Source organism: Bombus impatiens, unplaced genomic scaffold (genome assembly GCF_000188095.3).
Source record: "Bombus impatiens unplaced genomic scaffold, BIMP_2.2 scf_0582, whole genome shotgun sequence".
In the NCBI taxonomy this organism is placed as follows: domain Eukaryota; kingdom Metazoa; phylum Arthropoda; class Insecta; order Hymenoptera; family Apidae; genus Bombus; species Bombus impatiens.
In genome coordinates this window covers 759,377-780,278 of record NT_177001.1, presented here as the reverse complement: position 1 = coordinate 780,278, position 20,902 = coordinate 759,377, and the positions used below count along the sequence as shown (strand labels likewise).

Here is a 20,902-nt window from a genome sequence, read left to right as displayed (position 1 = left end):
TATATTCTAATTAATTAGTTTCAAGTATATTGAATTTTTCATCATTTAGTAGTACTTTCATATGACTGCAAAAATTTGCTGAACAGTAAAAATGGAATATAGAATCTGATTAAAAACCGCTTTAGTGGAAAATAAAGAATCTGTACAAATACTCTTCGTAGTTACTGCATATTTAAGTTTTGTAATGAACAGATTGCAAAAATTTGATGACACTTTCACTTTCAAGTAGATGCAGCCACAAATGGTCAATTTCCAAACGCGTGATGTCCGAATGATTCATCTAATATTGTATCTGCAAACTATGAATTATGTGTTGAATGATTTTTTCGTAATGAAACATTTTAAAACACTATATGGTGATACAACCGTTGTTTTCCATCTCATTCTCATCTCCATCAGATCCCGCAGAACTCCGTCGAGCGAAACAGTGAATTACGCGAGCGACATTACTCGTTTGATCGTTTTTTGTCGCCCTCTCGCGGTCGTTTCGTTTTGCCTGTCTCTTCGCCCCTTCTACAATAACGCTCGGTCATATCGAGAGAGACAGACGACCGAGGTTTCGACTAAACGCGAGAGACCCTTGACGAATGGTTTCAACGCTTTCTTACCGCATCGTCGTATTCTTTACGAGATCGTTTCTGGTCGTGCACCGACCGGTTACGTGGCCCCTTCCATTTGGCACGCGTTATTCGCGCGCACGATACACATCATTCGCCTCTTACGCTATCGTGATGTAGATTATTACGAGATTTATCGAGTCTGTGTTTTCAAGTTATAATTTACATGCACTTCCTTTAAAATTATGTTTTGCATTGTTTATGAAAGCTTTAAATATGTAACAACCTCGAGAGTCAAAATAGGACGATACTATCTATTAGTGGCGATATGTTAAATTTAAGTAATTTAAATAAAGATAATTTGGATCTGATCCTGAACTACGTATGTATATGTGTCTACTGTCAATTTTATCTCTCGTGTAAGAATCAGTGTGTATTCTCGCGAATTGTGCACAAGTTCACGCAAAATGGAAAAAGTGATTTTGTAACGAAAATCCGTTCATATACGCACTCGTTTCTTCAAATTGAGAATAGAATATTCAAAATTCTCCTCCGGAAAAGTTTATTTTTTTACGAATCTTCTTATCTTCTTTCTCTTTTCGTCTTTTCTTTTTCGGACGAGAGAAACTCCGATAGCTAGTTGAAAGTTATCACGCAACCGAGTACAGCGATAGCTGTTCTTTTTGGTTTACTGGAAATATTTTCATCGTGAGGGTTTCGAAGAAGACGGCGAGAAAGCGAGAGCGAATTTAAAATTTCGCCGTGTCTCATTCCGCGAACGAGGGCGAGAACGACGAGCGTCGATGTACGCGACGAGCACCGGATATCGTACGTTAGGTTCGCGATTCTGTGTGCGTGTGAATGCACGGAATCGATGTGATTCACGGCCGATGTGATGCGTGGGTGCAACGAGTACGGTGGTTCGAATGAATAGCAAGTGTATGGTTAAAAAATAAACAGAGTAAGATGAAATGTGAATAATATTTGCTAGTACGTTTATCCTGTACTGATCTGTTATACATCATTCCTAACCTCTATAGATCAACGGTATCTTGTGTTCTAATAAACTTTAAAAAATTCAATTTTCGACTTATACAGAATTTCAATTCGCAACGGCTCAATAAATAACAGGTTGGTAGAATAAAGGTGCGTAAGTGTGTTAGGTTAGGAAGATTGCGTTTCCATGAAACCGGAGACACTCCTCGAGATTAAGTTATCCGAACGCTAGAAATTCTGGAAGCACGCAAGGATCAGCAGCACGCTGCAGTTGCGCGCGCACACCGATTCTTCGTACGGTTCCCGCTCGATTTCTCTTCACGGTTGTGCGTGGAGCGGGTGGTAACGGTGAGTGATCGTGCACGACGGCCGCGATGCCTCTGAGAATCCTTTAATTTCGCGGTTCGTTAGGAAAATCATCATTGAAAACCGACATGACACATTATGTATCTCACTCACGCAGTTCTCAACTGTACTCATATACGTACAAGTATATGCGAGCTTACGCGCAAACTATATACTTTATTCATATTTATACCATGAATATTTCTTAAAATGACCATACTATAATATCTTATTTATGATTGGTAGAGAAGCATAGAAAAATAAGGAAAATGGAGAAAGGTGAAGTGCCAGTTACAGTCGGGAGCAGTCAGTGTAGATGCAGTATGGAGGGGAGAAAGATGGCGAGAGTAAGAGGAAAGAAACGAGAAAGTCCGTAAAAGGAATCTGAACGGAGGTGGAAATGAATATAAGGGAAAAAGGGGTGGAGACTCGTGGAAAAATGATAGGGGAACTGTTGAGTTGTAATAGTAATTGTAAAAGTTGAGGGGGATCAGAGGTGGAGGTGAAAGGAGGAGACGAGTTAGCATGATCAGTGAGCAGATAGGTAAGACTGATCTCAGTCGTGACGACAAATACGGTCATAATTACGCGTGTAAGGAAGTATAACAACGGACCTGCCTCTTTTCTCTTGGAAGAGGTTTGCCCATTTTCGGACAACCTGTGCTCAGTTGCTTTGCAGGGATATCGCACGAGGATTTTTCTGTCGGCTGAACGCTGGCCTCCGGCTGACTTATCGCGTCGCCCGATCTCTAGCAGGTTTCTGGCGCCACTAGTCACGCGAATTTCAATTATCACCATGCACTGATCTAATGCTATAGATATAACGCGTGTTCTGACTAACTGCCGTTTATAAAACGTTTGAATAAAACATTTGAGAATTGTTAACCCATATATTCGTAGGAATCTATATATTATCTATCTATATATAATTGTTTCGACATATTCGTTAGAACGACAGTTTGTTAAAATATGGACTTACTAACCATAAAAGCCATAACCTAAAGGTGCATCCTCATAGAAACAACAATATATAATAAACAGCATATTTTGTTACTGGTAACTGGCGAGCGTAAAGGCACCTAGAGAAACAATAGGCAACAAATATCAGCAATTTCTTCAAGAAACATGGATTATCAGCGACAGATTTCTAGTTATCGCGCCAGTGAGGGCACAGCTTAACGCTTATCGTGATTCAGCAACCAATCGGACGTGTCAAGAACGTTCTAGCGATCTACTTTCATCTGAAGACTATTACAAATTTAATTACATTATAGAGCAAGAGAGAAGGAAGTATAAAAATAAATCGTAAATGTAAAATCTAATACGAGCCGCACCCACGATCATGCAAATCGACAATCAAACGTCCCACGCTTGCGTGAATCGGATCGACCCGAATATAAAACCTGCACAGTCAGCGTTAACGATCATCTTAATGTATCTTTCGAGCGCTGAACAAGTGGCAGGGGAACGACAGCATTGGCAGACAGCGACAGTACAGAATTTGATTCGGCTTTTACTATATATGGATGTAAGAATGCCCGCACGCAACATTCTGATGTATGTATCAGGGACAAACGATGACGACGTCGACGACGACGGCGACGTCGATCTGGACGACGTCTGTTGAAGGCGCTTTGGCGTGCTCTAGGATACACCAGACACCGCGTAATGCTTGGCGTAGTTGGTGAATGGCCCCTTGATCCAGATTTTTGTAGGGTGATTTTTGCACACTCAGGGCCACCTATATATAGCACTCGGCACTCGACATTGCATCGCCAGTTGCCGTCTCGACGACAGCGTACGGCCAGGAAAGAGAAGCGAGGAGAGGGAGTCTTCGCGTTTTGTCTTTTTTCGTCTTCTTCGTCTTTCCTTCATTCGTCCTTTCTTATTCCCCTCTCTATTTCTCTTTTTATTCTACGTTTCCATTCTTCGTCCGAATTTTTTTTATATGTTGCGGTTAATTCCCCAATTTTTGTATGCTGGTGCAGTCAAAATCTGTCTTTTCACATACGTTTGTTTTGCAGTCTTATTGCTTTTTGTATTTGTACTTTCATTGTAATAAGTAAGTTGGATACCTTAGCCCGACCAACGAATCGTAGGTTGGTATGATTTGTTCTTGTTTAGTGTGTACGCAACCTATGAGCGCCTGATGCGTTTCGACCTCTGCGCGTCGCATGGCGTGCGCCGAACTGTTTGTTTACGGGAAGTGGTTAGAGAGATCATTGACTCGTTTGTAGCTTCTCAGCGAGTATAGCGTGTCGTGTGGCGATCTTCCACTGAATAGGAACAGTGTTATCATTGACACTGTCTACTGACCTCCAATAAATCATGCATAAGAATTTTCAGTCTTAACCTATAATTGAAGTTTCATAGCTCTTTTCATTCCAGTACTATAACATTATTTTTTTAATTTCCAATGACACGGAAGAATAGAAATGCACTGTATGACCGAAAAATTACACAAAGTATTGCGTACAGAATCACACATAAAATCACGTAGTAAAGGACATTAAATTAGGTATGCTCAACTCACTTGTATGTCACTTAGTGGAATTCTATCTTAGATCTCATTCTGAATCCTACTGTCAGGCAAATAATAAGAATGTTTTAAAAATTACTGCACTGTAAAGCAGATATAAAAATCTGATAAATATCTTATCTTACTAAGATTTACTTTAATTTTTTATGTCCATGTTATTAATATAGAATCGTACATTGCGTACCGATCAAACCACGTCTCTACACTATTAAGAGCTATTTCTTCTACGTCTGTGGAGCGACAGTAACATATTTCTTCGCGCGCCCCTTGCAAAATCACACCATTTATCATAACTCTTGATGCGGCATTAACATTCCCGTTCTTGCGCTGCGCTGGAACTGTTCGGCACGGCCTGCTACGATCGACTAGCAATACATATTTCTGTCGCCTCACGCCCGGTTCTTATATCGTCCATGATGAAGGGCGCATCAGTGACTTGGTGACATATTTTTGCACACTTCAGTGCCTCTAATTGGAATTTCACACTTCTTTCGCTTATCGCGTTCGATGTCTCCTTATGACATCATTTAATCATGTGGGAAAAACTTATATTTGTGTTTTAAAGTTATTTCAAAAAGAAAAATACCGCAGGGTCACTGGCTGGCGGGGAACTCTCGACCTTTCACGTTACTCGTCGGCGTTTCCCTTCACGCGCACCGAAAGAGATTAATTGTGCTTCTAAAGCCGCCGGCAGATAGGATCACCTACAGCTTTGATCTTTCCTTGTTGTTCTACCACCTACGTTGATGGTTAGAAGAAACAGGGAAGATATTTTAAACAGGGATGAACGTGAAATTGAAAATTGAGATTATAATTTTCTTCTTCTTGTAATTTAAAACTTCGTTTTCTTGTGCCATGAAATTTCAAATATTTTCGTATTCGTAGTAGAGGACATAAATTTTTGTTTGTATATATAGGATATTAGGAATTTCACGGATCACGTGACTCTAGAGGCCACTGTTGTAGTCGGCCGGTCAACTATGTCGCCGACCAATGGATAAATTTATTCTGTATCAGTAGAAAACACCGGCTTTAAGTCGGCGTCGCCGCGGTACGAACAAAGCGGCATTGTTATATGCCCTCACGGCAGTAAAACATCGTTCGCTTATCAACCTGTAACACTCCTGTTCTCTCACCAGACGTATTTTAGGAGATACAGAAATGCGCGTGTGGAAGCATTGACGGAATCCGTGCTCAGTTTGGTGGGTAATGTGGGACGCATTTCGAGTCACGTGACTGAATATACTTATAATCTAACCTTTTCGCTATCTGTTGAGAACTACTATGATATCGTGTTTGTTTATGTGTATTACTAATATCTAGAAAAACTAACCCAATTTATTTAAATTCCTTATTTTTCCTATGTTCACTTTTCGTTATATTCTATATTATATCGATATATTTCTGTTGAGATATGTATAATTTTCTGTGCTGGACTAGGTTAAATGCGTAGTAGAGATACTTGTATGTAATATCAGTGTGTGGAAGTATGTGTGTCCGAAGCGTCTCGAAAACAAAGGAATGTAAACTCTTCAGTCGGTTAAGAGTCGGTTAACAGTCGGGTATAGAAGAAAGTGCTGAGACGCGTGCAAGTGTGTATCGATGAATATATAAGGAATCGTTCATGAAATAAATATTTCGTTATTTTAATATTAATCCTCAGTATAAATTTAGTGTTCCTATAACATTATTTCGGCTTCAAAGATCCACAATTTTCTACAATTTCTATATAACTACGTTCATGGAAAGATTATAAAAATTGAAAAGGAGGAAATTCAGAATTCGTTAGTTTCATTATATGACATATCTAAATTCTATTAAGCAACTTTATGTGGCGACAAAGTCGTATAAAATTCTGTTGAAGTAATTGATTGGAAATACCATTGCCTACATAGAAACATGAAAGTCTGGGCTCGATTGCCGATAAAGGCGCGGTCTCTGTTTTTTTTCACCAATCCTGTAAATTCTATAGTGACATCTAATTTTAGCCATGTGGGTATTCAAGCCTGAATTGCGTAATACCTTTTAATTCGAGTCACGTCTGGCCATTTATATTTCATTATATTTTTTGACGACCGAAGAAAATTGCTGAAATGGCTGTTTAGAACCGACGTAGGTGTGTGTTGTGTTTTGTTCCCAGACAGAGTATTTTTGAAATGCTTGTAGCTACGTGAAAACAGCTAAAGTACGTGTGGGAAGCGTCATCGTGATCCTCGTACTACGCTGCCGGTGGCGCTCGCCCCGGGAAAGTGAAGTTGCGAGGGCGTTTCGCCTACATGCGTACTCGCCTAGAGATTTACGCCTCTTTCATACAGATCGAAACGGTGAACCAGATATTATGATTCCTATAAAAACCTATTAATTACTCGAGTAGCAATCTTTTATCGTAATTTAATATATTTCTGAGATCATCGCGTAACCTTAAGGCTGATTCTAATGTCAATGTCTAATTAATTGACTGCGTATTAGTGCGTCTATTTATGTAAATGTCAAATATTTGCGAACATAATTAAAGAAATGAAATCTAAATGAAGATTATTCACCCATTGAATATAACGAGAACTTTTCTTTAGATATTTAATATATTGTATTCCATACATTTTTGGATGTTGTACAAATTCTTGATAAATGCATAAATATTCGCATTCTACTAATTAACACCAGAATTCGTATTTGCAAAGCAAAACTTCGTTTCATATATTTTCAGGCTGAAACAGTCGACCGTTAGTATAAAGACATGGTTTCTTAAAGAATATGAAAATTTACCTTACCCTTAATAAAAACATGCAAATTTGCAAAAATGCGCATTCACCTTTTTTAATTTTAATGATATAGATTTCCCGGTCGTAAGAATGATCATCGGTAATTCTCCCCTTCGTTTCTTTAAAACAAAATTAGGCCGACTAATTATCCATAATTGACAATAAAACGTGCAAATCCTTGACTCCTTCGGTGTATCGATGAATATATAAGGAATCGTTCATGAAATAAATATTTCGTTATTTTAATATTAATCCTCAGTATAAATTTAGTGTTCCTATAACATTATTTCGGCTTCAAAGATCCACAATTTTCTACAATTTCTATATAACTACGTTCATGGAAAGATTATAAAAATTGAAAAGGAGGAAATTCAGAATTCGTTAGTTTCATTATATGACATATCTAAATTCTATTAAGCAACTTTATGTGGCGACAAAGTCGTATAAAATTCTGTTGAAGTAATTGATTGGAAATACCATTGCCTACATAGAAACATGAAAGTCTGGGCTCGATTGCCGATAAAGGCGCGGTCTCTGTTTTTTTTCACCAATCCTGTAAATTCTATAGTGACATCTAATTTTAGCCATGTGGGTATTCAAGCCTGAATTGCGTAATACCTTTTAATTCGAGTCACGTCTGGCCATTTATATTTCATTATATTTTTTGACGACCGAAGAAAATTGCTGAAATGGCTGTTTAGAACCGACGTAGGTGTGTGTTGTGTTTTGTTCCCAGACAGAGTATTTTTGAAATGCTTGTAGCTACGTGAAAACAGCTAAAGTACGTGTGGGAAGCGTCATCGTGATCCTCGTACTACGCTGCCGGTGGCGCTCGCCCCGGGAAAGTGAAGTTGCGAGGGCGTTTCGCCTACATGCGTACTCGCCTAGAGATTTACGCCTCTTTCATACAGATCGAAACGGTGAACCAGATATTATGATTCCTATAAAAACCTATTAATTACTCGAGTAGCAATCTTTTATCGTAATTTAATATATTTCTGAGATCATCGCGTAACCTTAAGGCTGATTCTAATGTCAATGTCTAATTAATTGACTGCGTATTAGTGCGTCTATTTATGTAAATGTCAAATATTTGCGAACATAATTAAAGAAATGAAATCTAAATGAAGATTATTCACCCATTGAATATAACGAGAACTTTTCTTTAGATATTTAATATATTGTATTCCATACATTTTTGGATGTTGTACAAATTCTTGATAAATGCATAAATATTCGCATTCTACTAATTAACACCAGAATTCGTATTTGCAAAGCAAAACTTCGTTTCATATATTTTCAGGCTGAAACAGTCGACCGTTAGTATAAAGACATGGTTTCTTAAAGAATATGAAAATTTACCTTACCCTTAATAAAAACATGCAAATTTGCAAAAATGCGCATTCACCTTTTTTAATTTTAATGATATAGATTTCCCGGTCGTAAGAATGATCATCGGTAATTCTCCCCTTCGTTTCTTTAAAACAAAATTAGGCCGACTAATTATCCATAATTGACAATAAAACGTGCAAATCCTTGACTCCTTCGTTTCCCTGCAGCCAACCAGATCGTAGATGCGTTTGCGTGCAGCTCGATCGAGGCCGAGGAGTACTCGACTTTAACTCCTCTGCATATTAATGTTGATCGAGGACTCGGTGAGATACATATTCGGTCGAGGCGCACGTAGGCGTACACCTACGTGAAACCTGTAGCCAGGAGAGCAGGTACGGCCGTACAACAGCGTCGCCGTTTTATAACGTAGTGGCGAGACACGGCAGGAGAGGCGACCGCGATGTGTCGATGTCGACGAAGAGAAGTCGCGAGGAGAGTGTGTCGCCTACGTGTCTGCCCACTTGCAGTGTCAGGAGACCAACCTATGAGAAAGTGGCCCTCAAGGATCGAGCCGGACCGGAAGATGTAGATAGCGCCCTCATATTCGGCCAGACGATGCTTCACGGCCAGCCAGCGTTGCGTAAGGACAATGTCGACGGCACCTGGCTTCGCCACACTTCCTCCCTCGTCTGCTCGCTCGTCTTCCTTTCCTTTCCTATCGTGTCTTTTCCGCTGCTTACTTTTTTTCTTTCTTCCTCGCGTGGTCGTTACGATCTCGTCGGGAATCGCGAGGACAAGACGTCGCGTTTTATTTTCGTTGGACTTCGCCCACGAAAAATCTCAACCCGATCGTTATCCAATCGTTCCGTTTCATTTTTCCTAGCCTTTCCCTTTGCTTCCGTGGCGATAGGTTACCGGTTCATTTAGTTTCTCGTCACGTGATGGCGATTTACGTTAGGTTAGGTTGTAATTTTATTATGCGATAAGCTATATAGATTGATATGTTAGTCACTTCTTTATTTTTCACAACTTCTGTTAAATCATCCGTCCGTGAATACATTTGTGATTTTTTACTCGGCTTGCGACTTCAAATCCAATTTCGCATTTCTGAGTTAATGAGATCACACCTAACTTGGTGATAATTCAATTATCGTATAGACTATGTTTGGGGATTTTGAGTTCGTCAGATTTGTGTACTAAACTGATCGCCTGATTTTCGAACTCGGACGTCACATGTTATGTGCGAACTGACCTTATAGATCTTCTACGAACATCTGTCGCGAAGCAAAGAAGAGCAAAAAAGCTGAATCTATCTTTAGCAGGTATCCCAGACTACCCGCATGTTCCTCGTTGTGCATAAATTTTCATTTTAAAGACGGTCGCGTAGTGGTCTACCGATTTGGCACCATGAACCACTTCTAAACGCTCCTTAATATCAGTTGTCATCGTGTTAAAAACCTATTACCATGAATTAACCTTTCTTCGTTAATTAAAATTCAGGCAAAAAATCGTCTTGTAGCTGGGCATAACGTTTCGATTAAAAACGACAGTAAAACTGAGAATCTGCCTTAAGGTCGATTCTAATAACACCTAAATGCTCGTGCGGTTAACTTTATTCGACTTGCCTTTCTGGAAATTTTATGGGCCTTGTTTTCATTCTGAAACAATGGCATTGTTTAGTGCGGCAATGAAACGTTAGAAATTACACGACCAAGACAAGCACGTTCGCGTTCAGATAAAATAACCTCGATGCTGCTCGGTGCATCGCAATGTCACGTGACGTGAGACCGTATACGATGCTAAAGGTGATGTGAAACTCGAGATGGAGATGAGTAAGAACGCCTATGTAACAGAGTGAGAAAGAATCAGAGTTTGAACGAATGTTGCAAGAGGGAGGAGAAGAGAACAAGTGGCGGATCGCGAAATAGGGGGGACAGGAAGTAAGTGTAACGTCGCGAGATTCATGGAAAAGAAACAAGATGGAGAAAAGTGGAAAAAGCAAGAAAAGAAAGTGGCATGTGTTTGTCGTTCACTCACCCGGCTATCGCGTCGCTTCTTTTTCTAGTCCTTTTTTATCCGTCGCCAGTGGAGAACGTTATTTATTTTAGCGAGCGAGGACGTACTCATAGCGTTGTTACAAAACTACCTAGAGGGCGGTTTGATGGATATAAAGATAGTGGGCCGAACGCAGGTTTAAATATCCTGTTCCGCGTGAAGAACCGTGCAACTGTGTTAAGATGCTAGCACGAATTTCGGCCGATACTGAGAACGCACACGTGACTTTGTAGCGTCCTATTCTAGTTACCTTATTGTTGTACTATTATTATTGTTACAATCGTACATTTTGTTGCTACAACATAATATTCATTTCATAAACTTAAAATTCCAACAGTATATGAATTTAGTATGAAGAAGAAAATTAAAAATTGTACGGGATGTTTGTAATAATCTTTTTTAGAAAATTGTGTTAATTTACCAACTGAGAAACGAGTTGTTTCATCGAATATAATACAATCAGTAAGAATAAAAAAGTTAGTACGAAGAATACCAAGACGGTTATCATTTTCAAACGTTTTATGATCACTCTACAATTTTCTCGCGGATAGCAAGCTCGTAAAAAAGCTCACGAACGTGTTTGTTAACAATATGTAAATAGATGGCGAACTTTACAAGAACGCCAATGAGGGCGCACATTTACGAGTTATGTTTGTGGATTCGTTTCTCGAACGACAGAGTTTATATCGTGAATTTATGTAACCTAGTCTCAGACGAAATTAATATCGCGGTCGAGGCGTGTTACACCTCGCGTGTCGACGCTTTATCGTCCCCGAAACTGAAACGTGTCCCTGATCGCGATTCGAATTTCGCGCGCAGGCAAAAAGTTGGAAAAGGAAAGAAGCACGTGTGGATTTGTTGGCAAGTTTTCTTACAACTTTCTTGGCGTCCATATTCTCGTTCAGTTTATTGAATAGCAGGAGGAATAAAGTCAGGGTAAATGTTTTACCGTGGAGAATTTGGAGCAAGCTTCTTTCGTCGTGCGTAAGATAGTCGTCGGTCTGGCTTTAACGACGTTTTGCGGGCAAGAACGGTTTTGTGGAAGCAAAAGTCGGGGTAACGTGTCCAATCTTCCGACATTGGACAGGCCGAGTCAACGGTCGACGCCTTAGATATTTTAGGATTAACAGTAGTCTATCCTGTCGTATTTTTCCTAAATGAATCCCGGTTGAGGATTCATCGCGGTTCATCGAACTCCTCAGTTAGAAGCGCCACGCGTTCATCGTTATCCTAGACTGACTACGTGGCTCAGAATAGTGGCAGAAACAGTGTTCCTAGAATTCTTGATGAGATTCGCTGAAAGCTAAAGCTAGGAGGAATGAATCGTCAACGGATGATGCTCGAACTTTAAATACATCAAATTATCCTGTGACTAAAATTACTTGCCTTGGTTCATTCGAATGTGTAATAACGCCATCTTTGATCTAAAAACGGTAATTAATATTGACCTTGCAGTAACCTACAAAAGACCAGGCAATAATTAGTAATAGTTACATAAACGTAGCATATTATTGGAAGATAATACAAGGCACAAAGAATATGTTCGTATAGTAGATACTACATATATAGAAGATCATTATATAAATCAGAAATATAAGATAAAGTTTTTCAAATTCTATAATTTGGTGAAAACTACTATAATTATGCTGTAAATGCTTTAGTTTTTTCAAACATTATTACATTGTAGGAGATGATGACCGAAAAAATATTAAGTATATCTTAGAGATCCCCTTCGTATCCCCGTAGAGAGACTTCGATCTAATATCAAAAGTCAGTAATAAATAACGACCTTGTACACATTACTAATCCTTCTTTTTCCCCTAGATTTCTCAAACTAAATAGCTATATACATACACGGATCATAATGCAACAAATGTTTTGTGTGTATCTTCACCTTAAGTCAATATTAGTATTACCGAACGATAGCAACCGTTTGGTGCCCCTCCACCGGAGTGGAAGTGAATTTACACGAACCCGTCTTAAACACGACGTCGTAACTGGTGTCGCCAGCAAGAGCGTCTCCTCCTGTTTTTGCGCTGCTCGAAACGGCCGACACTCAACCGTTTGAGGACGCCTGTTTTCATTACGTGTCTCAACCCAAACGCCGTATTACGTCGTCGGCTCTCAGGATGGCCCTGGTTGTCGTCGTAGTAGTGTTATACGCCGTTTGAGTGGCTGCTCCTTTTTTACGACTGCACTCGTCGACTTTCGTCGTGTCGTGTCCGTACGATTTTTCTGCGAACCGAAAGGGGAAGAGAGGAACGCGTTACGCGAGAAGGCCTTCTCCGTTTATGCAAATCGCGGCCAATTTACGGACGCAGCCTCGACGCTTTTCCATTCGGTTTAATTTATGCTAATCCATTTATGCAAATGTCTCGGTAATTCGCGTGAACGCCCTCTACGCGGCTGTTCTCCGCTAGCATCCTTAATTTTGTTACGTGTTAAGACCGCGGGACGGCCACAAAAGCGCCATTATGCATGTACAAGGAAAAACAGCGGAACGCCACCATGGGGCAGGCCATTGAATTTCTGATTGGTTCACCGAGAGGGCGCGTTTAGTGTTCCGCGAAATAGCCAAGGAAGCTGTTGCTGCGCTAAGCGCGGTCGGTTCACTGGCTCGAGATAAAGCGCACAAAATTTCACAGTTCATAAGTTACAGCAACGGAGTTAACGGTCTATGAAACGTTAGTATATGGGCCAAATTAGCATCGGCCACACTCTATACTCCGTCGTCCATCGCGTCGTCCACTCCGCTACGACGTCCTATTCTCATCCTTCCAATAATAGATTAAACGTTTAGCGAGATTTGACGCCTATGCTCCCGCCCTATCCGTTGTTACATTCCTTCCCATGAGCTTAGACTTATGCGGTAAGGGCAATGGAGTATTTCTATAGCGCTGCAACTTCAAATAACAGAGCAAGGAGAAACTTCTATAAAAAATATACATATATATAAAGACAATTAGTATAGAAAGAGTAAAGTCTATGGTAAAAATCTAACAATATTATTAAATGTGAAATTTTATGTTCTCTGTGAAACGACTTATCGGCGCGTTTCGCACTACGTATCGCGTTACGAATTCTAGAGAAACGGGCGTTAAGAGGGCGCGAGCCGAGGAAGAGAAGAGGTCCATTAGGAGAATGTCAGATCGAAACGATAAAGAGCGTCGACCGTGCACGCGCGGTGCGCCGACACGGCAACGGTTCTCCCTGAAGCTTTCCTCCGATTTCGATGTCCCTCATAGCGCAGTGGCGGGATTAATTCGTTCTCTGGCTTTGTCCTCGATACTCGAGTGATTTATTCGGTTTGCTGGCGTGTCTCGTGTTAAACGGAGGAAGGAAATCGAGCCGGATGAAATGGACGGAATTCGTTGACTTTGTTGGCAACACTGCCTGTTTCTCGCCATATCCTGTATTCAGGCCATTAATACGTTCGCGAATGTGGCGATTCTGATCTACATTTTTTCTTTAACCTAGTAAACCATAGTTTTTCATAGTTGTGCCTTCATAGATCTCTGTATCGCAAAAATGCTTTGGTACACAGAAGCCTGTTTGCAATCGGCAATAAAGGCCGGCGCATACACACAGAACGAAGAGAAAGGAGTTATACCTGGGATGAATTGAACGATGAACTGAACAGTATCGATGACATATGAACACTGCCGCATAAAGGGCGAGGTAGCACTGGACTCGCATATTTGCGATGCGGTGGCGTATCGAGGCTCTCTTCTCTCAGACTCTCCTGGTTGCTTAGGACCGACCATGCGCTTAGAACGACTTAGTACACACGGTGCAACGACCTCGCGCAACGAGCCTTACTGTGTATCTTTCTTCCTCTCTTTCTCTGTCGAATGTGTGCACATTTGAAGCAAACGGAACGACTGGACGAATCCAAAGAGACCCGATCTCCTTTCGTTTCCCCGTTCGTTGAAACGTGTAGCGTCGCGACGCTTGCATCGTATTGAGGTTCTGGATGGATTCAACCGTGATTTGTACCGTTGCTCGGCTAATAGGTTCGTTGGTACGCTGCTGAAGAATTCCACGTACTTCGGTTGATCAGCGTATAATCTATTACGTTTTATTTTTGACTTTAGACGCATTCTCGTCTGTTGATCGTTACAGTAGACTTTGTATCGTATAGTTGGAATTCTTCCCGTTATTATTTAATATATGATCCGCTAACCTTCATCTTCTTATGACAACTCAATTATGATCTATTTTCTTATGGTCCTTGACTCGCAATGGCGAGTTGCATTTGTGATTCACCTTGATATAAAATACCAACAAAATATCGAAAATTATCGATTCGACGTGTAGGGATGGCTGCTTATCCACTGGCTGTCACGTGATGCGTAGCACGCGAGGCGGCGCCACGCTTCCCATAAAGCGATTGCTGTATTCCGGTCTCGAGAAACTTCTTCGTGTCGAGGTGTAACGCGCACGAATCGCTCGGTTACCGGGCGCGTGATACGCTCGATGGAGGGGATGGAAGCGGTTTCTTAGAAGCGACGATAAGTCGCATAATCCGACAGAAAGAGTGCAGGTTATTTTCGGCGCGGGCACGGTCGAGTATTTATTTTTACGCTGAAAAAGAAAAGGACGTCGTTGCGCCTAACAGTCATACACGGACCTAGCTGACTTTTCCCTCGGTTTCTTTTTATCTTAGCGGAAGAAGGTGAATCCACGTCACTGTTAAACGAGGCAACGGCCTTGCGAGAATGGTGCTCGCTTTCTTTTTCCTTCTTTCAGATCGCCTTCTGCCGCTTTCCTTTCTCTCTCTCTCTCTCTCTCTCTCTCTCTCTCTCTCTCGCCCCGTCGCTTTCTTCTTTTACGCACCGTCTCATCGTCGTCTCGGCGATTTTTAAGCGGCGACCAAGGAACGTTTGCTCCTTCTTCGAGCACGGCGATGATTCAGAGACTGGCGATTAGCGTACCCCAGCCGGAAAGAGTCCTCCATTCATTCCGCGATTTCACTTTTATCCCATTCTGGAATGTAAAGGGATTATGTGGTCGTATTACGTATAACTTAAACGATACACGATTTCTTTCTTTCGCAATGGAAACTTAAATAACCAGTGCATTAATTTTCTTACCTCTGTATCACGTTTTATACATAGTTTATAAAATAGTTAATCCGTTTCTGCAGTACTTTGCTCAAAGTGCCTTCACATCTGCTGGATATTAAGTTTCAATCTCAACATACTCGATATAAATCTCGATATAAACGTACAATTTACAATTGACGATCATGAATTTTTCTCGCAGTCAAATAGTACAGTTAAATAGTGTGGAATATTTATTCGTAAACCTTTCTCCTCTGCAACGCCCTCTTTTCCTCTCCTATCCACAATCTCCACTTTCTGTTCGCTTTCAAATATTTCCGCCTAGTCATTTTTCATTCGCCTAAGTCGTACATATACCAGTCGGAGAAAACGGGAAAAAGAAAAGAGGAGCCACAAATTCACCAAGCCAATTCAAATGCCTCTTTGTTGCAGAATGTACGTTCGGCAAGCAGATACGGGAACTGGGCTCCACCTGGTTCGCGGATTTGGGCCCGCCCTTCGGAGTCATGTACTGCATCAAATGCGAATGCATTCCGGTACGTATTAAAGTGGGTGTGTCCTCACGCATTCGTGCGTGTCTTTGTGCACGTATCGGGTCTCCCCTGTTCGTTTGAGTCCGACCTTTAACCCCCTCGCGGCGAGGCGAGCCTCAAGCTGCACGTACAACATTACGTTTCTATGTAACTGGCCGACCTGACGCGACTTTTACGGAATTCACGTCGATTATTCGTGTAGGTACAACAGTCCCGGAACACCCTGTTCTCCGCCGCTATAGCTTGTTTCAAAGTACCAAAGATCTATTATCTTCTTGGCCGGGTCATTTGTTCGTCGCAAGTTTCTATAATCTTGCGATTACAAGTAAATGGGAACAAAATAATTCAACATAGCAAATAACGTAACGTAAATCTTTCATAGAAACTGATCTTAATATAACATTGGATATAACAGTACAAATTTACCTTTACAAGTGAACCTTAGCAATTTGTGCGAACGTAAGATCTTATCCTTGCAGGATAAGTTTTCTTAATTTTATTATATAAATTTTGCTTACATAAGCCATTGGCAATTCAAATTACGAGTTAATTCGGTAAAATTCCTGGTCAAACAGTTACTATAAAAATATCGTTGTCTGGATTACGTCATTTCGCACAGTCATAGGTCATCATCGTACGATATGTCAATAATTGACGTCCGTTCAAATATCGACGTAATCTATCATTTAATTTAGTCTAATTATTTGATGTAATGTATTATTTATAATCCTAAGCTTCCTCCTAAGCTCAATTCGATTTTTATATTTACTTACTATACACGTAAAAGCAATTTGGCCATACGAATTCCAATTTTATAAAATATAAAATAGCTTATATGTTTTTCTTGAGTTTAAAATATATCAAACGTAATATAAAATAGCTTATGTAGTTTTCTGGAATTTAAAATATGTCAAACGTATATACTTACTAGGAAATATTTACTAGGAAGGATCATAGACTATGTAGAATGTATAGATTTCCGACAATCACCGTATGCAACAAGCTAATCGATATCGACTCTTTCTTGGATCGCTTTTTCCGAGAAGGTCGTAGAAATGGCATTGCCCTTTGGATAGTACTGTAGACCGACGTAATACGCGAGGCACGGACTAAATCTCGATCTGGGTGACGTGACCCACGGAGACTTGACGTGCTTTCTAATCCCATTCCTGATCCGAGACAGACTGGCGTCCGCTTCTTAGCTCGTCTACTACTACTGTACGTGAGCGAGGCGCATATATTGCTCACGTATCGTTTTACGGGTAGATACATTGTGACACGTCATACCACGTCCTTTAAACACTGTCAAGGAATTCTGAACGTGTTCCTGTACATTAACTGTTTCAAGATTGTATCTGATTAATTTGGCCGTCTTAAATAATTAATATCAAGTAGTCTTTCATACGAGGAGAATTGAAATACTGATATTTTTAAAGTTGAGGAAATAAGCTTCTCGTTTTAGGTATACTTGGCGAAAAAGGAAACCTCATATGCGAGAGCAATTGGTATATTTATATTGATATTTTTGAAATTAATAGAAGAAGCTTTTCGTTCTAGGTATATTTCACAAGGAAAAAGAAATGGGGAGGAGGGGGAGGAAGTACAAATAAACGACGCAGAAACATGCCAGGTCTGCAATATGGAAAGGAAAGAAACACAAATATTTTATATCAATAAAGAATATCTTCAGTTACATACAAGCAGCCATAAAGACTAGAAAACTATACATAGATGGATAGCAGAATGCACATTTAAAAGAATATACTTTTATATAGAAATATAGATGCAAAATATAGCTACGTGCATATGTATATACATATACCAACGTAATATAAAAATATAGGATAGATAAATACTAACTGAGAAAGGACTAAGGACAATAACAGCAGCGATAAGATATAACAATCGAGAGATATGAAGATATACAGGGTGGTTGGTAACTGGTGGTACAAGCGGAAAGGGGGTGATTCTACGCGAAAAAAGAAGTCGAAAATATAGAATACAAATTTTTCGTTCGAGGCTTTGTTTTCGAGAAAATCGATTTTGAATTTTCGCTCGGTACGCGTGCACTTTATCGCGTCTCGTTATAACGGATCTCACTGTAGATCGTTATCTCGATGGAAAAATTAAAAAAAAAAATTTTTTATTCTATATTTTCGATTTCTTTCTTCGCATAGAATCACCCCCTTTCCGTTTGTATCACCAGTTATCAACTACCCTGTATAATGAAGTATATAAAAAATATATAATAAAGATATATAATAAAAAAATGTATTATATTGTAATAAACTATAAGTGAGAGGGGTCAAGAATTTTCCTGCAATAGGCTACTTGCCTATAATACAAAATAAATTATTAATATAGTATTAATTAGAAAAGAAAAGGAAAATAAAAAGTTTCGGTCAGATATCTTACGTATTCCGAAATATAATATGTACATATATTATGTATGTATGTATATGTACATATATATCTCGAAGTAAGGCGGATAATTTTGACGCGATTGAATATCTGCGCGTTCGAAGCGTCAGAAGAATCGGTATTGTCTCGTTTCTTTTCGTCGATGCAAACAGGTCGAATGATGGGTTGGCAGTGTTGTATTTCCGACGCAATCGTTGACAGGCCGCACCTACGGTCGGTTATACATTTTGTCGTGCTCACGCGTCCTCCATTATTAATGAAGCCGCGTTCGTATGACGCGAAGTACGCCGAATTAAATTAGTTCCGGCCGTACGTTTGAAAACAAATTTTTATCTCTCCATTGCTGCTCTATTTTCTTTGCGTACATATATTATTCCTTTTTGACCGTCTGTCTGCAAAATGAAAATAAGATGCGACCAGGTAGGTAAAACCATATACAGCATATGACATGTATTTCTATAAAATATCGTAGCTCTTAGAAATTTGCATAAATACAGTACCGAAAGAAAATTGAAAACGATTCGATACGCAGTGCTCGACGAATACCGATAAGACGGACCGATTCCATTTTATATTGCGTTGTTGCCGGCCAGGATCGCTCGAATTCCTGTCCAATCGCGCAATAATCGTCATTTACATTCCACGCATATGTGCACGGGGGAAACACCGCTTTGTTTTGCGTCCTATATGAGCCGATCGATAACGTCACCGTGTACCGACACGTCCCTTCTGTGTGTCATCGATATTCTTGCCCTTTCTCGCCTCTTACCCGTCCCGTCGATACAAACATTTTTTTAATCATCCAGTCGATAACAGAAAAAAGAAGTCGAAAATATAGAATACAAATTTTTCGTTCGAGGCTTTGTTTTCGAGAAAATCGATTTTGAATTTTCGCTCGGTACGCGTGCACTTTATCGCGTCTCGTTATAACGGATCTCACTGTAGATCGTTATCTCGATGGAAAAATTAAAAAAAAAAATTTTTTATTCTATATTTTCGATTTCTTTCTTCGCATAGAATCACCCCCTTTCCGTTTGTATCACCAGTTATCAACTACCCTGTATAATGAAGTATATAAAAAATATATAATAAAGATATATAATAAAAAAATGTATTATATTGTAATAAACTATAAGTGAGAGGGGTCAAGAATTTTCCTGCAATAGGCTACTTGCCTATAATACAAAATAAATTATTAATATAGTATTAATTAGAAAAGAAAAGGAAAATAAAAAGTTTCGGTCAGATATCTTACGTATTCCGAAATATAATATGTACATATATTATGTATGTATGTATATGTACATATATATCTCGAAGTAAGGCGGATAATTTTGACGCGATTGAATATCTGCGCGTTCGAAGCGTCAGAAGAATCGGTATTGTCTCGTTTCTTTTCGTCGATGCAAACAGGTCGAATGATGGGTTGGCAGTGTTGTATTTCCGACGCAATCGTTGACAGGCCGCACCTACGGTCGGTTATACATTTTGTCGTGCTCACGCGTCCTCCATTATTAATGAAGCCGCGTTCGTATGACGCGAAGTACGCCGAATTAAATTAGTTCCGGCCGTACGTTTGAAAACAAATTTTTATCTCTCCATTGCTGCTCTATTTTCTTTGCGTACATATATTATTCCTTTTTGACCGTCTGTCTGCAAAATGAAAATAAGATGCGACCAGGTAGGTAAAACCATATACAGCATATGACATGTATTTCTATAAAATATCGTAGCTCTTAGAAATTTGCATAAATACAGTACCGAAAGAAAATTGAAAACGATTCGATACGCAGTGCTCGACGAATACCGATAAGACGGACCGATTCCATTTTATATTGCGTTGTTGCCGGCCAGGATCGCTCGAATTCCTGTCCAATCGCGCAATAATCGTCATTTACATTCCACGCATATGTGCACGGGGGAAACACCGCTTTGTTTTGCGTCCTATATGAGCCGATCGATAACGTCACCGTGTACCGACACGTCCCTTCTGTGTGTCATCGATATTCTTGCCCTTTCTCGCCTCTTACCCGTCCCGTCGATACAAACATTTTTTTAATCATCCAGTCGATAACACCTTCCTGACTCATTTTTTGCATTTACATGAAAAGCTGCGTAATTTTTTCTGACCTTGGTTCCCCTCACCTTTTTACGGCGTTTTTTTTCAGACGCAGTATACGTACATTTTCTGACAAGATGCCGACGGTAATAATTGTGCCTTTTACGACCTAATTAAATGAGAATCATAAAACATTGTTCGTTTTATTGCTCGTTCGCCGTTTAACGATGCAATGTATGG

The 20,902-nt window shown here is 39.9% G+C and overlaps 1 protein-coding gene and 1 long non-coding RNA gene across 9 annotated transcripts in view; one reads left to right on the top strand and one right to left on the bottom strand.

Annotated features, from left to right (window-relative positions):
- The window catches only part of LOC100742560 (dorsal-ventral patterning protein Sog), a 101,394-nt gene that overhangs the window by 54,767 nt on the left and 25,725 nt on the right, over positions 1–20,902 (top strand). For all 8 annotated transcript variants that reach the window (XR_004462206.1, XM_012388799.3, XM_024369575.2 and 5 more), the window contains one exon: positions 16,082–16,185. Coding sequence is in view for 7 of the 8 variants with exons in the window: in XM_003491696.4 (XP_003491744.1) it covers positions 16,082–16,185 (104 nt within the window). In the remaining variant the exon portion in view is untranslated. The remainder of the gene's footprint in view (positions 1–16,081; positions 16,186–20,902) is intronic.
- On the bottom strand, positions 11,481–16,090 carry LOC112213319. The gene is made up of 3 exons (XR_004462213.1): positions 15,680–16,090; positions 12,561–15,572; positions 11,481–12,045 (listed from the first exon to the last, which is right to left on the bottom strand). It is a non-coding gene; the product is annotated as an uncharacterized LOC112213319 (long non-coding RNA).